At 37.0% G+C, this 18,977-nt stretch overlaps 1 protein-coding gene across 2 annotated transcripts in view; it reads right to left on the bottom strand.

Annotated features, from left to right (window-relative positions):
• RELN (reelin) overlaps positions 1 to 18,977 on the bottom strand; it is a 472,813-nt gene that overhangs the window by 250,317 nt on the left and 203,519 nt on the right. For both annotated transcript variants that reach the window (XM_008592225.1, XM_008592230.1), the window contains exons 5-6: positions 4,957 to 4,989; positions 2,276 to 2,354 (exon numbers count right to left, since the gene is read on the bottom strand). In XM_008592225.1, the coding sequence (XP_008590447.1) occupies positions 2,276 to 2,354; positions 4,957 to 4,989 (112 nt within the window). The remainder of the gene's footprint in view (positions 1 to 2,275; positions 2,355 to 4,956; positions 4,990 to 18,977) is intronic.

The raw sequence follows: 18,977 nt of genomic DNA, 5'->3' as shown, positions 1-18,977 counted from the left end.
AAAAAAAAAAAAAAAAAAAAAAAAAAAAAAAAAAAAAAATCATATCTGGGCTTAGAAGAAACAAATAGGCCTCTTTGCAAATATATCATGGGAGGAAGGGGAAAAGGAGGAGGGAAGAGGCAGGGAAGGAAGAAAAGAGAAAGAGAAGAGTGGGGGAGGGAGAGGAAAATAAAGAAGGGAGAAAGAAAGACAGGAAAGGAGGGAAGGAGAGAGGAAGGGGGGAGGAGACAAACTTGTACTGAGCACCTACCATACACCAGGCACAGTGCAGGACCTTTTCATACTCCTTAAACTTTAAAACAATGCTGCAAGGACAGTATTTGCTCCTGTTTTACTGCAGGGGAATGGAGCTCAGAGACGTGAGGCAGCTTTTCGCTTTTTCCAAGGAACCCAGTTGGCAAGTGGCTTGCTCAAGAGTCAAACCAGACTGGCCTGACCTCAGAGACTCTGCCACCTTTTGTTCAACAAAGTCAGCTCTCAAATAATAAGAGTTAATGACAGTTTCATGGCTTTTTTTTTTTTTTTTTGTCTTAAAGAGGCTAAGTGAAGAAGATTGCGGGTGATACGGAATAAAGTAAAATTACTCTGGAGCATATTTGATAGAAGATGGCTTTTTAAGGTAAAAAAAAAATATTTTTTAAAAAGTAGGAAAAACCATAGTTTAAGTAAAAGGGACACAAAATCCATAACTTTAGTCAAGAAAGCATATATCAGATCAGTCATGAAAACGGGTGAAGCAAAATCAATCATGATTTATTGATTTAAAAAACAACAGAATTTGAGCCACATAAAAGTCACATTTTGTATTTGTCAAGAGAACTCACTGAAGAAAATGAATTAGCTTGACAGAAATGAACTTGCCTTGAAAGAAACAAATCATTTGATAACATCTATATTAATAGAATATAAGAAAGCCAAATGTGAGAAGTGGAGAAATTTTCCTAAATAAAACCAATGCTTAGAAAATGTTTTGTTTTGTTTTGCCTTTTCTTAATAAAGATTTTCAGTTTTTAAAAGAAATTTACATTTAGGATATACTCATAGAGAAATAGAGTTATATTGATAAGTGGCCTCTTTAAAAGGCACATAAATTATGAGACTATATGACTCTAGCTTGATAATTTTTTTTCTACATTTATACTATCTAGATCTATATTTTTTCCCAGAAAACAACATAAAAGTTCCTTTGCCTAGGATTGAAGCCCCAACACTCTCTTTATCTACGTGTCATCTTCAACTCTCAGGTCAAGGGCCACTTCCTCCAAGGAACTCCCACCAGATTCATCTCTCCTTTTTTGGAACTCCTATAGTATATCATTTGTACCTCTCTACCACATTTAAGGGTTTCTACCTTGGATTACAAACTTTTTAAAAAATGTTTTTATAGTGTCTCCTCTACTAAACTATTAGCTACTTGAGATAACCATATCCCTTTTAAAATTCATTATTATATATAAAACAATTATTACTAAATAATTGTTAAAACTGAAAATAAACAAAAACAAGAATAATATCATATGCTGACATTGAGGATGAAATGGTTATTCTCTTTCTAGTCTTGAATATTGCTTGAAGTTTGCTTGTAACTTAAAAGTTTATATTGGAACTCTTTACTGTCTGTACAAAAGCATTCAGTATCACAGAAAATCCAAATTCAGATATTCTCCCAAATTATGCAGATTGATTGTAGCTCTGGGTCAACAAACCTATTCCTTCAAAGTCAGCAAAAATACAACAAATTGCCAGCAAAATCAGGAATCCAATTATGTAATTAGCAAGTTTTTAATGAGTGAGTTTTGGTTCATGATTTCTTTGCCTTCAAAAATCCTATGGAATTGTCTTAAAACAGCCTTCGAAGGAGAGAATGGAGTATAACTAATGAGGTGATCCAATCACTTAGAAATTATCTGGTAGTATGATTCAAATCATTTGTCATTTCAGATAAACCATTTCTCTTCTTTCACTTGGCATAAATGTAATTATTAGACACATTATAGCATAATGTTTTCTATGTAAAGATCTTATAAAACTGCAAAAACAATCTAACCACAACCACCACACTCGTGGCTTTCAGAAGAACCCACCTACAGTTCTTATAAAGGTCAAGAAATAAGCATCATGTGTGGCCTACATAAAGTCCAATTCTATAGCTTAACAATTCTCACTGATATCCTAGCACTAAACAGCAATTTAATTTCAAATACCTGCTCCTTAAGGGAGCAGTCAGCATCATTTTTTTGCATTAAACAAACGAAGGCATATTCCTGTAACTTACCATAAATTTGGATTCAATTCCAGTTGGTGGTAGGAGTCAAAGTCATCTCGTAGAATAATGCTGTCACTATGTATTTCAGCTAAAAGAAAAACAAAGTAGAAAAGAATCATACTATAGCAGTAGATTCAGATAACCAAAAAGGTCAACATGCTGCATTTGTGAAGAATAGCAGTATTTTAAATTAAAACTGAGTTTTAAATGGGCAGTTGATTATATTTGCTTTGTCTCTAAACTACTAAGAGACAAGGGTAAAAGTTTCTGCTGTGTAGATACCTTGTCGTCTAGAAACCAGAGCCCCCAAGGAGAAACCTACCAAACTGTCAGAAGGCACAAAAGGCAGGCCAAGGTCAGTACCAGCCTACAAGGAGGGGCCACAGAGTGCTTGTCTCTCAGATCTTGACACATACACATACACAACTTCCAAGAGACTGGCCAGACAGATTCAGTGTCTAACCCACTTTAAAGCATGAAAGGGGATGGAATATTTTGGCTATTTATTGTCAGCTAAAGTTGCTGTAATTTACTGACCCGTTTTCTCTTCTCTTTCTGCTTTCTCTCATTCCCTATATTCACTCATTTTTTATTTAATATGTTTCAATTGTTAACATTTTTTTCTCTCTCAGAACTGCATAGGAGAAATTATCTACATGAATAAGTAAAATTCCCAAATAAAGCCAATTCAGAAGTCAGTGGAAATGCCAGAGAACCATCCATGGCTTTAAATATATTATTATTACACTGAGATTGTATTATATACTCATTTTTAAGCTTTAGAAGAACTTTGGGTATGCCAAGAGCAAAGAATATTTTCATAAACTGTTGAGTACATATTTCCACTGAATTGAGGGTAGAAAAGAAAACAATTTCGTGGACAGCTGCCATATAAGTGTGCTCGTTTTTAAGGTTGTGCAAAAAATGATAATTATTTCTACTCAAGTTATAAAAATTGAGTACTTTAAAAATCTTCTTGTCTGATTCCCATGGTCCACTTAGAAAGTTTGTTTCAGCTAATACAAATTCTCTGGGCCTTTATAATTTTGTTTGAACTAGTTAACAGATGCCTCTTGGAAAAATTAAAATCGTATCATCTGATTAACAGAGAAAACACAGGATTTTATTTTTTTCAAAGGTGTTATGTTATGTTTTTTGGGCTCACTCAAATGTATTTCTCTGAACTCACTGGGTAATTAAAATCACTTCCAAATATCCGGAAGCATACTTTCAAATTCTCTTTGGTGACATTTCCTCCTATGGCTGTCCTTGCCCTTTACACCAGGTAGCCAGCAGGCAAGCACATAATGAAGTCATGGAAACCAGTGAATCAGCATGTACTGCGAGGACTGGCTTCTCAGACTCGAAGCCTTAGGCACAAGAACAGGGAGAATATGGATACACACTGGAAAAAGTGCTGTGATGTATTTGGTGCATGGGATTTAATGATTCCTCTGAGCGATTAGATGCAGTGCCTTAAATGCCTACAGGGTACAGCTCTCTCTGATACCCAACCTGGCTGAGCTGCTGCTGGGCCACTGCGGGTCACCAGCCTGTCTTGGCTGCCAGAAGGCATGCTTCTAAGCGCTTACTTTCGTCTGCCAAAGAATAGGAGCCCCAAGCTGTAGCATTACATAAAAGTCGAGCTTCTCAAGGCAGATTTTCTGAAGAGCAAAATAAATTAATTGGGTTTATAGGTTGAAAGGAAAAGCCCAAGAGACAAATAACTGACCTACTGGAAGTCCCTCAGTGAGAGACATCTGAAAAGGCTGGAACTCTCTAGGATGATTTCTTTTCATTCTTACTGAATAGTATAGTGTAGGAAATTGCTTTAAAGCTCAAGTCTTCACTAACACAAATGAGAAATTTAACTCTTAAAGATCACTTGTTTTCTAGAGACTTTTACAAAGGCAATGTGTAAGCCTCACTGGATATCTGTTCATGTACTTATTTCTAAACATAACTATTCCATTTACTAGACACTTTATAAATTCATTTAACTTATTATTTCCATTTTACAGATGAGAAAATTGAGACACAGAGTTAAGTAACCTGCTTTATGTCATGTGGGTAGCAAGTGGTAAAGGTGAGATAAACCCAGACAGTATGGCTCCAGAATCTGTGCTCTTAACTATACAACCATGACTTAAGTACTGTGGGCTACTTAGTACATGACACTATGAAAAAAACCATGGAGCCATTTTAAAAAGCAGATATTTATTTAAACAAGCCTCATTTCAATTTTTGAAGAAATGACCAAATTACTTTTCTTTTTACAACTCAGTACTAATTTGAGCAGAAATCTCAGGTCAAAAATGATGTTAACCCCTCCACATTCATGGTTCCTTACTCACTGCCTCTATGCTTTAGTATTTATGATGGGTGGGAGCGCTGGGGAAAATTCAGCATTAGAACACTCTGCCAAAAGGTCACACTCAACAGGATCCCAAGAATGACACTCACAGGTGTGAAAGCCCTTGCGTGAGCCCCCACATGAGCAGCACGATGGTTTCCTTGGGGCGGTTCTGTGTTCAAGCATAGTCTGGACCTACATCTAATTTCAGCAAGTGGTCAGCCAATGAAAGAACCAAGAGTTTCCTCACTTCTATAACATCTTCCCACATAGCCAGAAGAGAGAAACAAGTAGATCAAGCACTAAGATTCATCACATTAGGGTCTTAAACACTTACCTAGGTGTGGGTGCATAGTGGCTTCTGTTGGAGCTGGACAGAGAGAGGAAGGGGAAAGATGATCGATTAGCAACAAAAGCAAAATCCAGTAACGAACAATCACAAATTCAGTTACAAAACTTAAGTCACACTAAATAAATCAAATGGCTAGAGCTTTTTTAGAGGAGTAAGAAGAAAATGCTAATAAACATCCTAAAGTAAGACGGCCAACTTCTATTTACATATTGTATATAAAAGTAATGGATTCCTCCTAGAACGAGTAGAATCTCTTCCATACAGGACGGTTATTTATTATACAGGTTTAGTCAGGCATCCCTTGAAGCACATGATATTAATGTGATGTGATAGTTAATAGCTATGTCAAAACCCTTTCTGAACACCCATTACATGCCAGGAACTGTGCTGGGCATTAGGGAAATGGAGACAAAGCACTATCCTTGCCCTAAAAGAGCAATACAGTGTAGTAAGTGTTATGGTATTGTTGAGAGGGTTCTGGGGTGAAAATATTGGGAGGACAAAATCATGGAATTGAATGCTAAGGAATTTGGACTTTACCATGAACATGTGATGATCTCTTAAATGTTTACGAACAATGGAATAGCATGGTCAAATATGCATTTTAAGAAGGGCACTCTGAAAGAGTATAGAGATAAGGGACACTGTCCAATTAATATTTTGGTTTTGTTTTTTTTCTCAAAGGACTTCCAACTCTGTGAAGAAACATTGTCAATTCACTATCTAAAAATTAGAATTCATGACATAGATATTTAAAAATCTTTTATATCTGTTAAAGAACATTTTCAGCTAGATATGAAAAAATTAGTTTCTATCATCATGGGCAGTGCTTCAGCTCTGTTAGGTTAAAATTCCAGACTTAATAGTGTTTTAAAGCAAGAGACTAATATTTGTCTTTCTTCATTTTAACATATTATACACATATAAAATACTTGCACTGAATTTTTCAAAGCAGATGCTATGGAAAGTGTCATGGATACAATTGTTAAAACCTTTTAGTGTATACATGCAAATGCTCTGAATCATCACCAGTTTATAGAACTCTTGGAAAAAATAGAAGACAATAAATTTAATGATCTTGCATTTTGTGCCAAGGTTTATTGGTTAAGTCACAGAAGAGTTTTACAAAGATTCGCTGAACTCTAATTCAAGATTTTCTTGAAACTAAAGGAATACCTGCCAATTATCCAACAATCAATAACAAAAACACAGCACAATCATGTGTTTTCTCTCACCAATAGCATGTTGCATATGAACAAGCTAAATTTGAAGCTTCAAGGAAAGCAAGAATTTACTTGCAAATTAGCTGGAAAAGTAAGAAAACTTATGTTGGAATTGAAAATTCTAGGATACAAATTTATAATGATTTTACACATTTTCCTAACATAAATCAATGTCCAGAAGATTTTAACTATAGTTCCTAGCATTTTTAAATTATATGCATAAAACTACAAGAAAAAAATTTGAACAATATCTTGATAGTATTAATAATTTTGGAATTGCTTTTCAATTTATGCAATATCTCTATGAATTCCACCTTAATAATACTAGGTTGACACAAAAATAAATGAATTTACTTACACAGATGTAATACTGAAACTCATATGTTTTTGCATCAAAGTTAAATCAGCTCTTCTAAAGATAAGGAACAAATTTTGTCAAGGTGGATGTGCATACCAATGAAAAATGAGTTTTTGATACTTGATTCCATTATTAGAAGACCTTTAAGAGGTATTGAACACTTGAGTATGTGAATCTACTTTTCAACTGTAAATTTTATAAAATCTGAATACAGACCAAGTCCTTACAATGTGCAGTAAGTATAAAACACCAGATTTCAAAGACTTGGTATAAAAGAAAGAATGTAAAATACCTCATTAACAATTTTATATTGACTACCTTATATTGAAATGTTTAATATTTTATATATTCTGTGTTAAATAAAATATATTATTAAATTAATGTCATCTTTTTTTGTTTGTTTTTTAAGTGTGGATACTAGGACATTTTAAATTACACGTGAAGCTCACATTATACTTCTGTTGGACAGTGCTGAACTGGAGGTGAGAGGGAGATCTGTACTGGTATTGACTAGGAAATCAATATCAAGGAGGAGGTGCTGGAGTCACGGAAGATGGAGTCACTCAGAAACAACGCAGGGTATAAAGAGAGAAGTGAAATGGGGAGGTAAACCTATGTTTAAGGGATAGGTGGAAGAAGAGGAGCTAGCAAAGTAGATTGAGAAAGAGTGTGTTCCATTGGGGAAACAAGGAAAAGAGTTTTAAGAGCCAAGAGAGTTGAAGTAGAGGCCAAAATAATCTTAAAAGAGCTGATATCTGTTGAGAACATCTTGTTATCAAGGCACCGTATTAAGCAGAGTCTGTAGATGAACCCAGGGAATTTAGCATTAGAGGCTACACTCTTAACTACTTTGCAGACTGCTCTTTCCAGAAGGTTAGCTGCAAAGGCAAGAAATGAGACTTTGTAGCACTGAATGCAGGACTTAGATCAAAGAAACTTTTTTTTTTGTCTTGGTGTTTGGTTTGTTCCTTAAGATATTATGGTAGTTTACTGTATCCAATATTAGCTACATATTAGCTACAAGAGGGATTCTCTGTATTCCTGCTTGGGGGTGGGGGGACGGGGAGACAGGGAGAACATGTCTATAAAATACAGAACTTCAAATAACCTTGGAAATATGTTAGATAAATTAAATGTAGAAAAAGTTATGACAATTATCAATTAGAAATATTTACTAGTCAATACAATGGTTGAGAAGCATAACCATATATCTGCAGAAACATTAATTAAGTTACTTGCTTTATTTTAAATGACTTTGGTGACTAAGGCCTGGATCCAATACAGAGAATAAATTGAAAGATGCTATACGCCACTTTAATCTAGGTTGTCTATCCAAACTGATACCTACCTTTTCTAAATTATTTTGGTGAATAGAATCTTTCACTGAACTACCTACATCATAATCATTAGGAGAGAGCCATTTAGGAAAGATCCATTTCATCAGAATTTCTGTGGGTGAAGGCCCAGAATTTGTATTTTTAAAAACCTCCATGGATGATTCTGACAGAAAGCCAGATTTAAAAATCACTGGTTTTAATCACACAATCCAGTCCTTATTTTTACATCATGCTGAACTGTTCTCTACATTGTGTTAGGTATTTTTCTCCCAATAAGAAATAAGCTCCTCAAAGGCAGAACATATGCCCACCTAAGACACCAGCCAAAGCAGGTAATAGTTTCTCAATAAGGACTGAATTGAATTGAAAGTTACTTCTTAGTCATAATAATGTTTTATGACATTTTGGAAAATAACTAACTAAAGACCTAAAGCTTTGAAAAATGCCAGAATATACACATAATATTGTTGAAAAGTCCTTTAGAATAAGTGGTCTGGGTAGCTTAAACACCCAATAAGTGTCCACCTGGATTTAATTAAACTTGACAAATTTAAATCACGTTTTAAATCACTTGCTAGGAAGTTTTGTTTCAATATATTTTAACAAATATCAACTACCTGAGATAACTAAACATTATTTCCTCAAAAAGAAGAACATACTTAGTACACATTAAATTTAGTAAAAAGAAAAGTACACATTTCCTTGAAAAAACATTCACATATGTATGGTGTAGAGATGGTCCAAAATCTAGTAAAGGACTGGGCCTGGGAAGCTTATTTTAATCATCTCTCAGTAAGCGACCATACATATGTAGTTTTCTATAGTCTAAACATATTTTCTAAGCCTGTACAAAGTTTACCATCTTTCCACATTTACTGGGGCAAATGTATAACAGAAAAATTAAAGTAGCCTGAAGAAGTACGATATAGTTCAATATCATTTATTATACTCCCACTTGGATAGTACCTGCCTTGCCTCATTCTAGTGAATGTGGATGAATTACTAAGTTCCTGTATTATGTAAACTTGGCACTAAGGTCTTTACTGTTCCCTTTATAAGTATAAAATGAATGCTTGCTTGAGAGATCCTAGTTTGTTGACCTCCCCAGTACTTACCCAGTGGTATATCTCCAAGTATACCTTTCCTGGTCCTCTGCCTTAGAGCTAGTTTTAGATTGGATCACTAAATCTTTCCAGATTGCATGAATGTTTTTATCTCAACATTGCATTGGTCTGTTACTGACTCTCTGCCTCTTTAAGGACCTTAGCTAGCCCCACTCCACCTCCCCTGTGGGCGCAGTTTCCCATCTCCTTTGAATCTGAAATTGCATGACCAACTCTAGCTACCACATAAAATTGCCAAATGGCTTAAACTAGAAAACCAGTTTAAGAGAATGAGAGAAACAAAAATGTTCCTAAAGAAATGGGCATTAGCTCTGAGGAACAAACAGTATAGAACACACTTTTAACAGAAATGTAAAAGACATCCCAGTTTCTTCCAGTGTCTCTGTGATAGAGATAAGAAAAGCAGGTCAGGTGACCACATTTAGAAGGTACTTTAAAATTTGTTTGAAAAAATATATTGCTTGTAGAATTTCCTTTTTACTCAACTGTGCTGTTCTGGGAATGATTTACTAATCACCATGAGGTATCATAAGAAAGAGACGGGAACTGCCTTGATTGAATACAAGAACTTCGTACTAATGCAGATTGGATAAAAACAATTATGTAAGGAAGAGTACAGGTGATTGATTATTATATGAAACAGTCATGGAAAGACCCAATTCATATCAAGACAAGCAGCTGACTATGCAAGGACTGACTGGGCCTAACATGAAAACAAGTAAATTTAGTACCAAATTTTTTAATGGAATAACATGCTTCATGGTCTCTTTAAACAGGGTTACTATTTATTTGTTTAAAATAAAGTAGAAAAAGTGTGCACTGACAAGTTTTTTGAAAAATGATAGAAAGCATTTAACATGTATTGTTAACACGCCTGTTTGCCTATGTGTTGGTGCTGGTTCCAGTATTACTCAGTGGGAATTAATCTGACCTTCACTGTGCTATGAAAAGAACCACAACATTACCTTTCATTTACTAAATATACAATCTCTATTATCTCCAGTTACTTAGAGTATCTCACAGATTATAAAGAGTACTTTATCCTTATGACACTGACATTAGACAAGAGAGCACTTGCTGAGCTTTGCAGATAGGAATGGAAGATCAGAACGTTTCTGTAAATGGAAACAGGAAACAAAAAATCTCCAATTCCACATTAGCATCTATGATTTCATTTGGATCTTGGTGCTCACAGTCATACTTTCTTCCATCACATTTTAATACTTAAACTATTGGGTCTTTTAAAATAAATGTCATAAACATGGATCTTTGCATGGTGTCTCAATATTAAACTGAAGCTGAATTTCTTCCCATTATCAGTTCAATTTGTCCAGGAGACAAATTACAGGCTAAAAGTTAAAAAAAAAAAAAAGCTTCATTTCTTAAAAAGCATTTCTGTGTTTATGCTCTTTCAAAAGTTGAGCCCACCGGAATCTCATAGATCACAGCAGCCGAGCATAGGCACAGTAGAAAGAATGAGGTCCTGTTTAGTTCCCCCATAGGTTATTTTCTTGACAAATGTGTTTTTTTTTTTATTTCAACTGACTTATTTTGGAAGGAAACTTTTAAGTAATTATGTGGCTTCAAAATACAGTAGTGCTAATACATTTCAGCCAACTTGTTGAACAAATTCCTCCAAAGGGTGGAGATTTCAATATGCTGAGCAGAAAAGGGAAGAATGCCTAAAAATGAATAGGGGGAATCATAAACAAGCTTTTTGATTACTTAAAAAAAAACCTTTGAGTCAGGCAAGCACAAATACACACACACTCAAACTTTCTGAGGTGCCCCCGTATGTGTGTGTGACACACACACACACACACACACACACACACACGATGACAGGCAATCCTTACAAATATAGGCATTACATTGACTACATCTCCTGAATCATTTTGGAATTCAAAGGCCCTAGGTAGTTTTGCCTCAGGTATCTCTTCACCTAATTTGAAATTCTAATGTATTAAACTTCCAAAGCTAAATATGACAAATTAGACATGGTCTATGAAGTTAGAATTTAATGAGGTATGAACCTAGACTTTCATCTCCCCAGGAATAATTTCTTTATTACTTTTTGTATTTTATTGCAGTAAAGCACCATTTGACCTTCAAGTATGATAATTAAACTTCCAAAAATGTTATAAATTTAGAGTGAAAATAGTTCTCCCTGTGTTCAGGAATATACTTATGATCAGTATAAAAGATTACTTAATATTTAAAGACAGCCAAATTATACACAGAATCAGCAATATTAGGAATTATTTTTCTCTTCCCTCCCTCTCTCATTTCCCTCCTCAATTTGATTTGTATCTCATAACAACTTATCATCTTTTATATGCTAAAATAAATGGAATGGGAGCAAAACCAAAATATATCTTTATAAACTATGATTGGGGGATAGAAAACTCTTTTAGACAAGATTCCACTATGAACTATCAATAATGAGACCTTAAACACTAAATTGTGTGACTCATTTACCATGCTCATGTCCCTGTCTGGAGAGAAAGGCATACATTTTACAAAAATTTGTCTATGATATGAATAAGTTTTTGATGAAAAAATCAGAATATAAGACAATACACCATTTGAATCATTGGTAAATTTTTATTTAAAAAAATTGCTGGGTAATAACTTTTTAAAAGTCCTAGATCTTTGAGATCTTGAAGAGATGAAGTTCATAGGTGAGCTATATGAGAGGAAAAGCAGTTATAAATTGACGTGGAACTGAAGCCCATGTGGATTTTAAGTAACATTCAGAGGTAAGAAGGAAAATCATTAGAACCAGAAGGAGGAGAAGGAGGAAGAGGAAGAGGGAGAAACATTGTAGCTAACGTTGGCAGAACTTGCTAGAGATTTCCCATTATCTATTTTCTGTTTCTTTATTTTAACTGGACTTGTGGCTACCAGTTAGAGGTCCATTTCTCAGACTCCCCCGCAGCTTCCTGTGACAAAGGAATCAGTTCAGCCCATATGAGGTGAGCAGAAGTGGCCTGGGTCACTCGCAGGCCTGGGCCATGCCCTATAGGAGTGAGCACGCTTCCCTGGCCCTTTCCCCTTCCTGCTGCTGCTAGGAGATGGTAAGTGCTGGAGCAGCTGACTTGGCCCTTAGATATGGAAGCTATGTGCTATGCACAGCAGACTCACCCTACCAGCCCTGGACCACCTGCCTCTGGATGCTCTGTGTCTAAGAAATAAACTTCTAGCCTTTTAAGCCACCATAGTTTGAGGTACTTTACTTACTCCTGAAGTACATAGAAGCTTAGTATACTCTAACTAAAAAAGTTAATTTCCATGGGCTAGGGAAAGGTTTCCTTTGGGGGAAAGATATTCTGCCTTTCCTGTTTTTATCTCAGTCAAATCCTAAAATCTGAACAGAAATTAAAGCTGATCAGTCTAGGGGCCGGCCCGGTGGCGCACTGCTACAGTGCGCCGCTTGAGAGCGTGGTGGCGCTCCCGCCGAGGGTTCGGATCCCACATACAGACCGGTTCCCGCTCACTGGTTGAGCGAGGTGCAGCACAACACCAAGGGTTGCGATCCCGTTGCCGGTCCCGGTCCGGTACGGGCATGACACTGAGGGTTGCGATCCGTTGCCGGACACGAAAAAAAAAAAAAAAGCTGATCAGTCTGGGTTCCTGTGAGTAGAGACTCTATCTTGTATATCTCTGCACCCCCAATGCTGAACACAACATCTGGCACACAGTACCGCCAAAAATGCTAGTTGAACAGATACTGAACATCAGTGAGGCATTACTGTTAAAACCATTGTTATCAGAAAATTCTAATGTTCTTCTCCGTTCCCTCCCTTCCTAGTCATTTGTACATATGTCATCTTCTTCCTTTTACCTTACTTTATATTCCTTTCTACTTTATGTACCTACAGATAAATTGTACAATTCATTTTGCTTTAAAAGAGATTCAAGGCAGCTTACAAAAAAAAGGCAGTCAACTGAACAAGACAAAAAAGTGGAGAAATCAAAAGGGATGACAAGTTAGAGGAGAAAAAAACAATCCAATGTTGAGATAAGTATGCAAGATGCATGCCCCATGTTTTAAGTTTGGTTCTGAAGCTATAAAATTACAGATAAGAGTTAGTAACATTAAAAGAACACATATTGCTCAGAAGGATGGCTATTTCAGGTAGAGACTTGATAGAAGTTTGTCCCACGGTTTCTTATAAATGGGACACTGAGCAATGTAGTAAACATCATTTGAAACAACATCCATCCAGCTGTGATTTTGCAGGGCTACTCTTACAGCCTATCAACAGAGGAGTGCATAATGCCTAAACACAGCTGTAGAAAACATTTCTGAAAATGTGGGAGGAGCAGATTGGCTGGCAAATAAAGAAATAATAGTAATGAGATGAAATTTTAAAGGAATATCTGCTTTTTATAGTTGATTCATTTCCTTAACTAATGTTTGAGTGCCTGCTAAGTGTCAGGCACTGCACCAGGTTCTGGGAATATAAATACAATCCAGTTTCTGCTGGATCAAGAGGTCCAAAGTGCAATAGATAATACACGTAGAAGTCATTGCATTACAATGCAGTACAGTGAACTAAACTCAGTTAGCAAGTATAAGGTGAGATAGTGATGAAAATAAAGATGATGGGGGAGGAGAGATTGAGCTGGATCTTTAAGGATGAGTGCAACTTCATCAGTTGGAGGAGGAAGTAATAAGGAGGTATTCTAGGGAAAAGAATTAGCATTTGTGAGCTGCAGTGATAGGGCTCAGGATGGCATGCTCAATGAAGTAAGGCTTATTACAGCTGAAATAGAGAGTTGGGTGCTAGGTGAGGGTAGGCAGTGTGGAGAGAGCCTAAATGCAGAGATGATGTTGGAGAGGCAGGAACAGGTCAGGGAGGCCTTGAAAGCCAGACTAAACTGGGTGCAAATGAGAGGCAGTTATAGGGTTTGAGGCTTAGAGTAACAAAATGCGGTTTATGTTGAGAAGCATTTTGACGGTGTGTGGAAGTTCTGAAAAAAAAAAGGCAGTAGGCATGGAGAAAAAAGAAAGTGTTGCTTTGAGAGATATTAAGAAGATTAAGTAAACCAGCCTTAGAAACATTGGGTATAAGCACAGACGACAGAAAGGAATGAGCAAAGAAATGTGTTACCTCAGTCTCTGCTTAGTGACTGGGTTGATTAAAGTCACTACCCAGAACTGCAATAATGGAGGCAGGTTTGCAGGAAAAATAAAGTTCAGTTTAGAATATACTGAATTCAAGGTACCTAAAAGGCATCCAAAGGTAGTGTCCAGTGATAGTAATAGCTAACATTTATATTTATGTGCCAGCCACTATGCTATGCACTTCATGATGACATTTAATCCTTACCACTTTTTTATGTTCCTTCTCAGCATAGATTATTGTGCCAGTCTCTTGGCAATGACAAGGGATGACCAAAAATGTTGGTACTATCATTTTCCCTGTTTCACAGATGAGGGAATTGAGACCCAGAAAGATTACATAGCTTGAAAGTACCAGAGCAGAAATTCAAACCCAGGCCTAAAGAGCTCCAAACTCCATGCTCTCAACCACTTTGCCTATTGACTCTCTGAGAAAGCACTGAGCAAGAGTACCGAGTTCAGGAAATGAAAATCACAGGTGTGAGTGAGATCACGAGGGACAACATACAAGTACAAAGAGAGGAGAAGCCTAAGGACAGAATCATTGCCAACTTCAAAATGTACAATGTGGAAGAAGAGGAACTCATTAGGAAAACCGAAAAAGAGCAGGAAATCAGGTAGGGTGAGGACCAGAGTCCTTTGGATTGGCTGGCACCCTCGTTGATTGCTGGTGACCTGGATGATGACAGTTTCCATAGAGCGCTGGCAGTAAAGGCCAGACGACAGGGTTAGTGAAGCCTGGGAACATGCATTGTTCTTTCAGGAAGCTGGAGTGTGAGGGAGAAACATGGGTACACGCAGTCAAGGACAAAATTCTTGTTCAAAGTTGTAGTAGCTTTGGCATGTTTAGGGGGAGGAGCAGGTCACTAAAGAGGAAGATATTGAAGCTATAAGAAAGACGGCACAATTGCTGGAGCAAGGCCTCAGAGGAGATGGGAGGAATGCTGTTTCACTGAGTTTATGTTTTTCTGTAAATGTGTTTTGGTTCTTCTCTTAAGGGTTTGGACTAGTATATCCACATCATAAGCTGTTTAAGAGCAGGATGTGGAACTGCCTTATATTGCCACACACCTCCCATGGGTGTGGTACAGTGTTCCACATATGCCCGCTGCGGACACAACACAAAATGCATAAATTAATACTAATGAATTCTAACTCTTAAAACTTTGATTATGAAAATCTATGTTAATTATTACATAAACAACTGAATCTTCATACGTACATTAAAAATTAGGTTGTATTAATAAGTTACATGAAATAACATTTCACAAGTCAAAATAAAATTGTGAGTTATGTGTGTTTACAACTTTGTCCCCCTTCTCCAAGTAATTGTATAGATCCAAACCTAGGCTTTGTCCTTCAAAATACGGGGGAATCAAGCAGATTATACAGCAGCATGAGTAGAAAGAACTTCTACGGGCATCCAAAAGAACTCAATGTCAAATTCTTCTCAGGCATAAATCTCGGTGTTTTGACTTTGGACTAGATAAAGCTGTCAAGGGGGAATGTATATAGCCCTTGGAACTGAAAAGAAGGCTGTTTAAATCTATGTTCAATCACCTTGGAATAAACAGCACCAGTCCAAAACACCATTTTTAGGAGATTAAAAAAGTAGCCAGACCCACCAAGAGCCAATAGCAAAAAATTTTACTGTGGCCATGTGAGTCAGCTCTTTGTCATTCTCCTTAATCTTGTCTGTCTTCAGGATCTCTTAGGGACACTTTTTGCCTACCACAGCCCCAGGAGGGCTTCTGTTCCTTCCCTTGTAGTGTAGTTTGTGAGACCTTGAAGCAAGATTGGAGGGTTCCTGGATAGTTTTCCCTGAGCCCCTTAATTCAGCTCTCTTTGTAAATGAGAAAGCCTAGGGATATCATGAACAGGAGTTGTGACTACTAAACTAAAATTTCAGCTACAAAACAGCCATGGGGAAAACAGATGTCTTTGACTAGCAAATGTTTAACACTGGGAAAATTCAAGTGAAACACGTTATTTTTTCCCTTCAACAATTAAAGTGAAAACGAATTCTGACTACTAGAGAGCAACAAGACTGAATTAATAAAGACTGTATTTCAGGGTTCTGGAAAGACATTTAGTAATATAAGCTATTGAGTAACCAAGGATAGTCAAGGGAAGATTTTGGTCAATCTGATGTACAAATTTGTACAATAATTGGATATAAAATGTGTTCTTAAAGTGCTGAGAAACATCTAAGTAGGTTATATACCCATTCACTTTATGGACTTGCTTCTTAAACTTTTCCCTCCCCTCCATCTTACAATTTAAGTAAACTCTCATCAATTGTTAATACAAATAATTTAAAAATTCCTAAGTAGTTGGAGTCTGAATGAAGTATATACACGGCCAACCACCATGATCCAACGGCCCTTACAGAACATATCCATACTTTCTACTACTCGTTGTTCTGAGGGTGAGGAACAACAGAAAAGCTGCTGAGCCTGGCAGAAAGCAGCCAAGGTTTTCTGCTCCAGCTGCAAGACTGACCCCTTTCCTCTGACATAAAACATTGGCCTTTGGTTTAGCCACTTGCATCTCCCAACAACAGAGAATTTCAGCGCAGTTTATACATGGCATGCACCCTTTGGGGGCACTACAGGGCATGACTGCTGTCAGGCTGCTAAGTCTGCCATCTGGCCTTGCTAAATAATCAATGTGTGTGTTTGCAGAGGGTATGCCAAGAAGCTCACAGGCCAATGCATACACACACATGCCATTATTCTCCCTGCCCCGTCCTCCACTGTGGTGTGTGCAAACTGCTGGGCCAGCAGCAGCCACGCTGCATGGACATGCTGACCTTACCTTCACACTGGCCACTTTTGTCTTAACCATGTTCATTTACAAGGATCCCAAATTGAGTGTAGTCTTTCCTAGGTTTTCAGGGAATTTAGGCAGTAGTGATGAAGATCTTGTTTACTGATGTTGTGGTTCCTAAGGGTTTCTAATGTTTAATTTTTTAAATTCAATAATCTACTTTGTATAATGAAATCAACATTAGGCTGTGAGTCCAGAAATTTGGATGCCTGCCACTTATGAGTACAGTAGTATGGATTTTGTCGAGTAACTTTCTTGGCTTCAACACTAATCTACAGATAAGGAGCCTACAGTTCCATGACCATAGCATAAATTCATATATTATGCCTCATCCTCAGTCTGTATATACCACACTCATGTTAGAATTTGCAACAGCACTCATTTCATGTGATTCAGAGGGATATATATTAGATCTGCAGCTCTTTCTAGGTTGTTCAATAATAATTCCTCAAAAGACTGACTTCTCCTAGTTCCTTTCAGGTTTTTAGTCTATTCTGAAATTGCCTCTATTCTTTGCTTTCATCATTTCTAACAGTACTTCACAAAACACTACCACATTTGTCTTTAAAATCACTTAGGGACATTTTGGATAATCCCTAAGATAGTTACTTGGCTAACTCCTTTGCCCCCTTTTTAGTCTTTGCTCTTATGTCATCTTTTTAATGAGGCTTATGTGACTTACCTACCACCCTACTTAAAATTTCAATCTGCCTTTTCCCCCTCTAACCAACCATGTGGCCTTACTCTGCCCTATTTTTAGGGGTTCCCCCTGCCCCTTACAGCATTTTCCGTCTTCTAACAAGGCACCACATTTATTCCCTTACTATGTCTCATATTTATTGTCTATTTCCTCTCCACTGGAATGTAGGCTCCATGAGAGCAGGAATCTTTGCTCTGTGGACTGATGTACTGCAAGACCTAGCCTAAAACACAGCCCAAACCATGGTAGGCAATCAATAAGCCCTGTTGAGTACTAAATGTTGAATGAATTCACTTTATTTTTACTGCTAGTGAATGGACCTAAACATCTTCCACTTCAAAACAATTTCAAGGATATAGCCTCGCACCTCAACCCCACCGCATCCTGGCCCTGACTACAGATGAGAAAAACTCAGTTCCTTGTCTGCACTGTGCCCTGTTAACAGAACGCAGCTGGAGATGTATTTACAATTACTTAGAACCTAAGAACTCAAGGTGGAGACCTAAAATCCTTGAACCTTGTCTATGTTGTGAGAGCATTGAGGGGACTCATTAGAGTTTAAATAAAAAAATCTGTGAACAATTTTTAGGTTTTTAAGTATAATGGTACATACATTTTACAACCTGAGATCAGTGAAAGGAACATTGTGTTGGTGACAGCCACACTGCCTCATAGTGTACCACAGTCAGGGTGAAAAAAGACTTTTTAGGAAGGGCAGTGATTTTTTCAATTGTAAAATGTTTAAGTAGATTATTCAGCAAACATTTACTGAGTGTATGCTTCATGCCAAGCATTATTAAGTGTTAAGAAAAACAAGAAAATTAAGTCATGATTCCTGCCCTCAGACAGCTCCCAGTTGGGGGAAATGAGTGTTTAAACAAATAATTATGACGCAACAGAGACACACCATGTTAAGGGAGTCAGGCAAATCATCACACAGGAGGAGACATGGGAACTATAATTTAGAATTTTCCTTCAGTTCCTGAGAAGTGATTTACTCCACCTGCCTCAGCAGGGCTGTTCCTCCTCCTTTATAAGTATAACCCCATGTTTGTACTTTTGGGGGGAAACTTGTGTTACATCTTTATAACTCAAATAACATAAGTTCACTTTAAAAATAATTAGAAAATACAGATAAGTTTAAAGAAAAAAATGAAACATTCACAATCTCGCCATACTGATCTACTTCTGCTTATTATTTCACACCAGCTGACCTTGCATAAAACTTTGCTCCAGCAAGATCCCTTCTCTTTATGATTTACTGAGCCTGTACTATGTGCCAGGGACTCTGGAGAGTAAGGTCACAC

This window comes from Galeopterus variegatus, unplaced genomic scaffold, assembly GCF_000696425.1.
Source record: "Galeopterus variegatus unplaced genomic scaffold, G_variegatus-3.0.2 Scaffold153, whole genome shotgun sequence".
NCBI classification, from domain to species: Eukaryota; Metazoa; Chordata; class Mammalia; order Dermoptera; family Cynocephalidae; genus Galeopterus; species Galeopterus variegatus.
The sequence above is the reverse complement of the archived record's forward strand: the minus strand, read 5'-3'. Positions and strand labels throughout refer to the sequence as shown.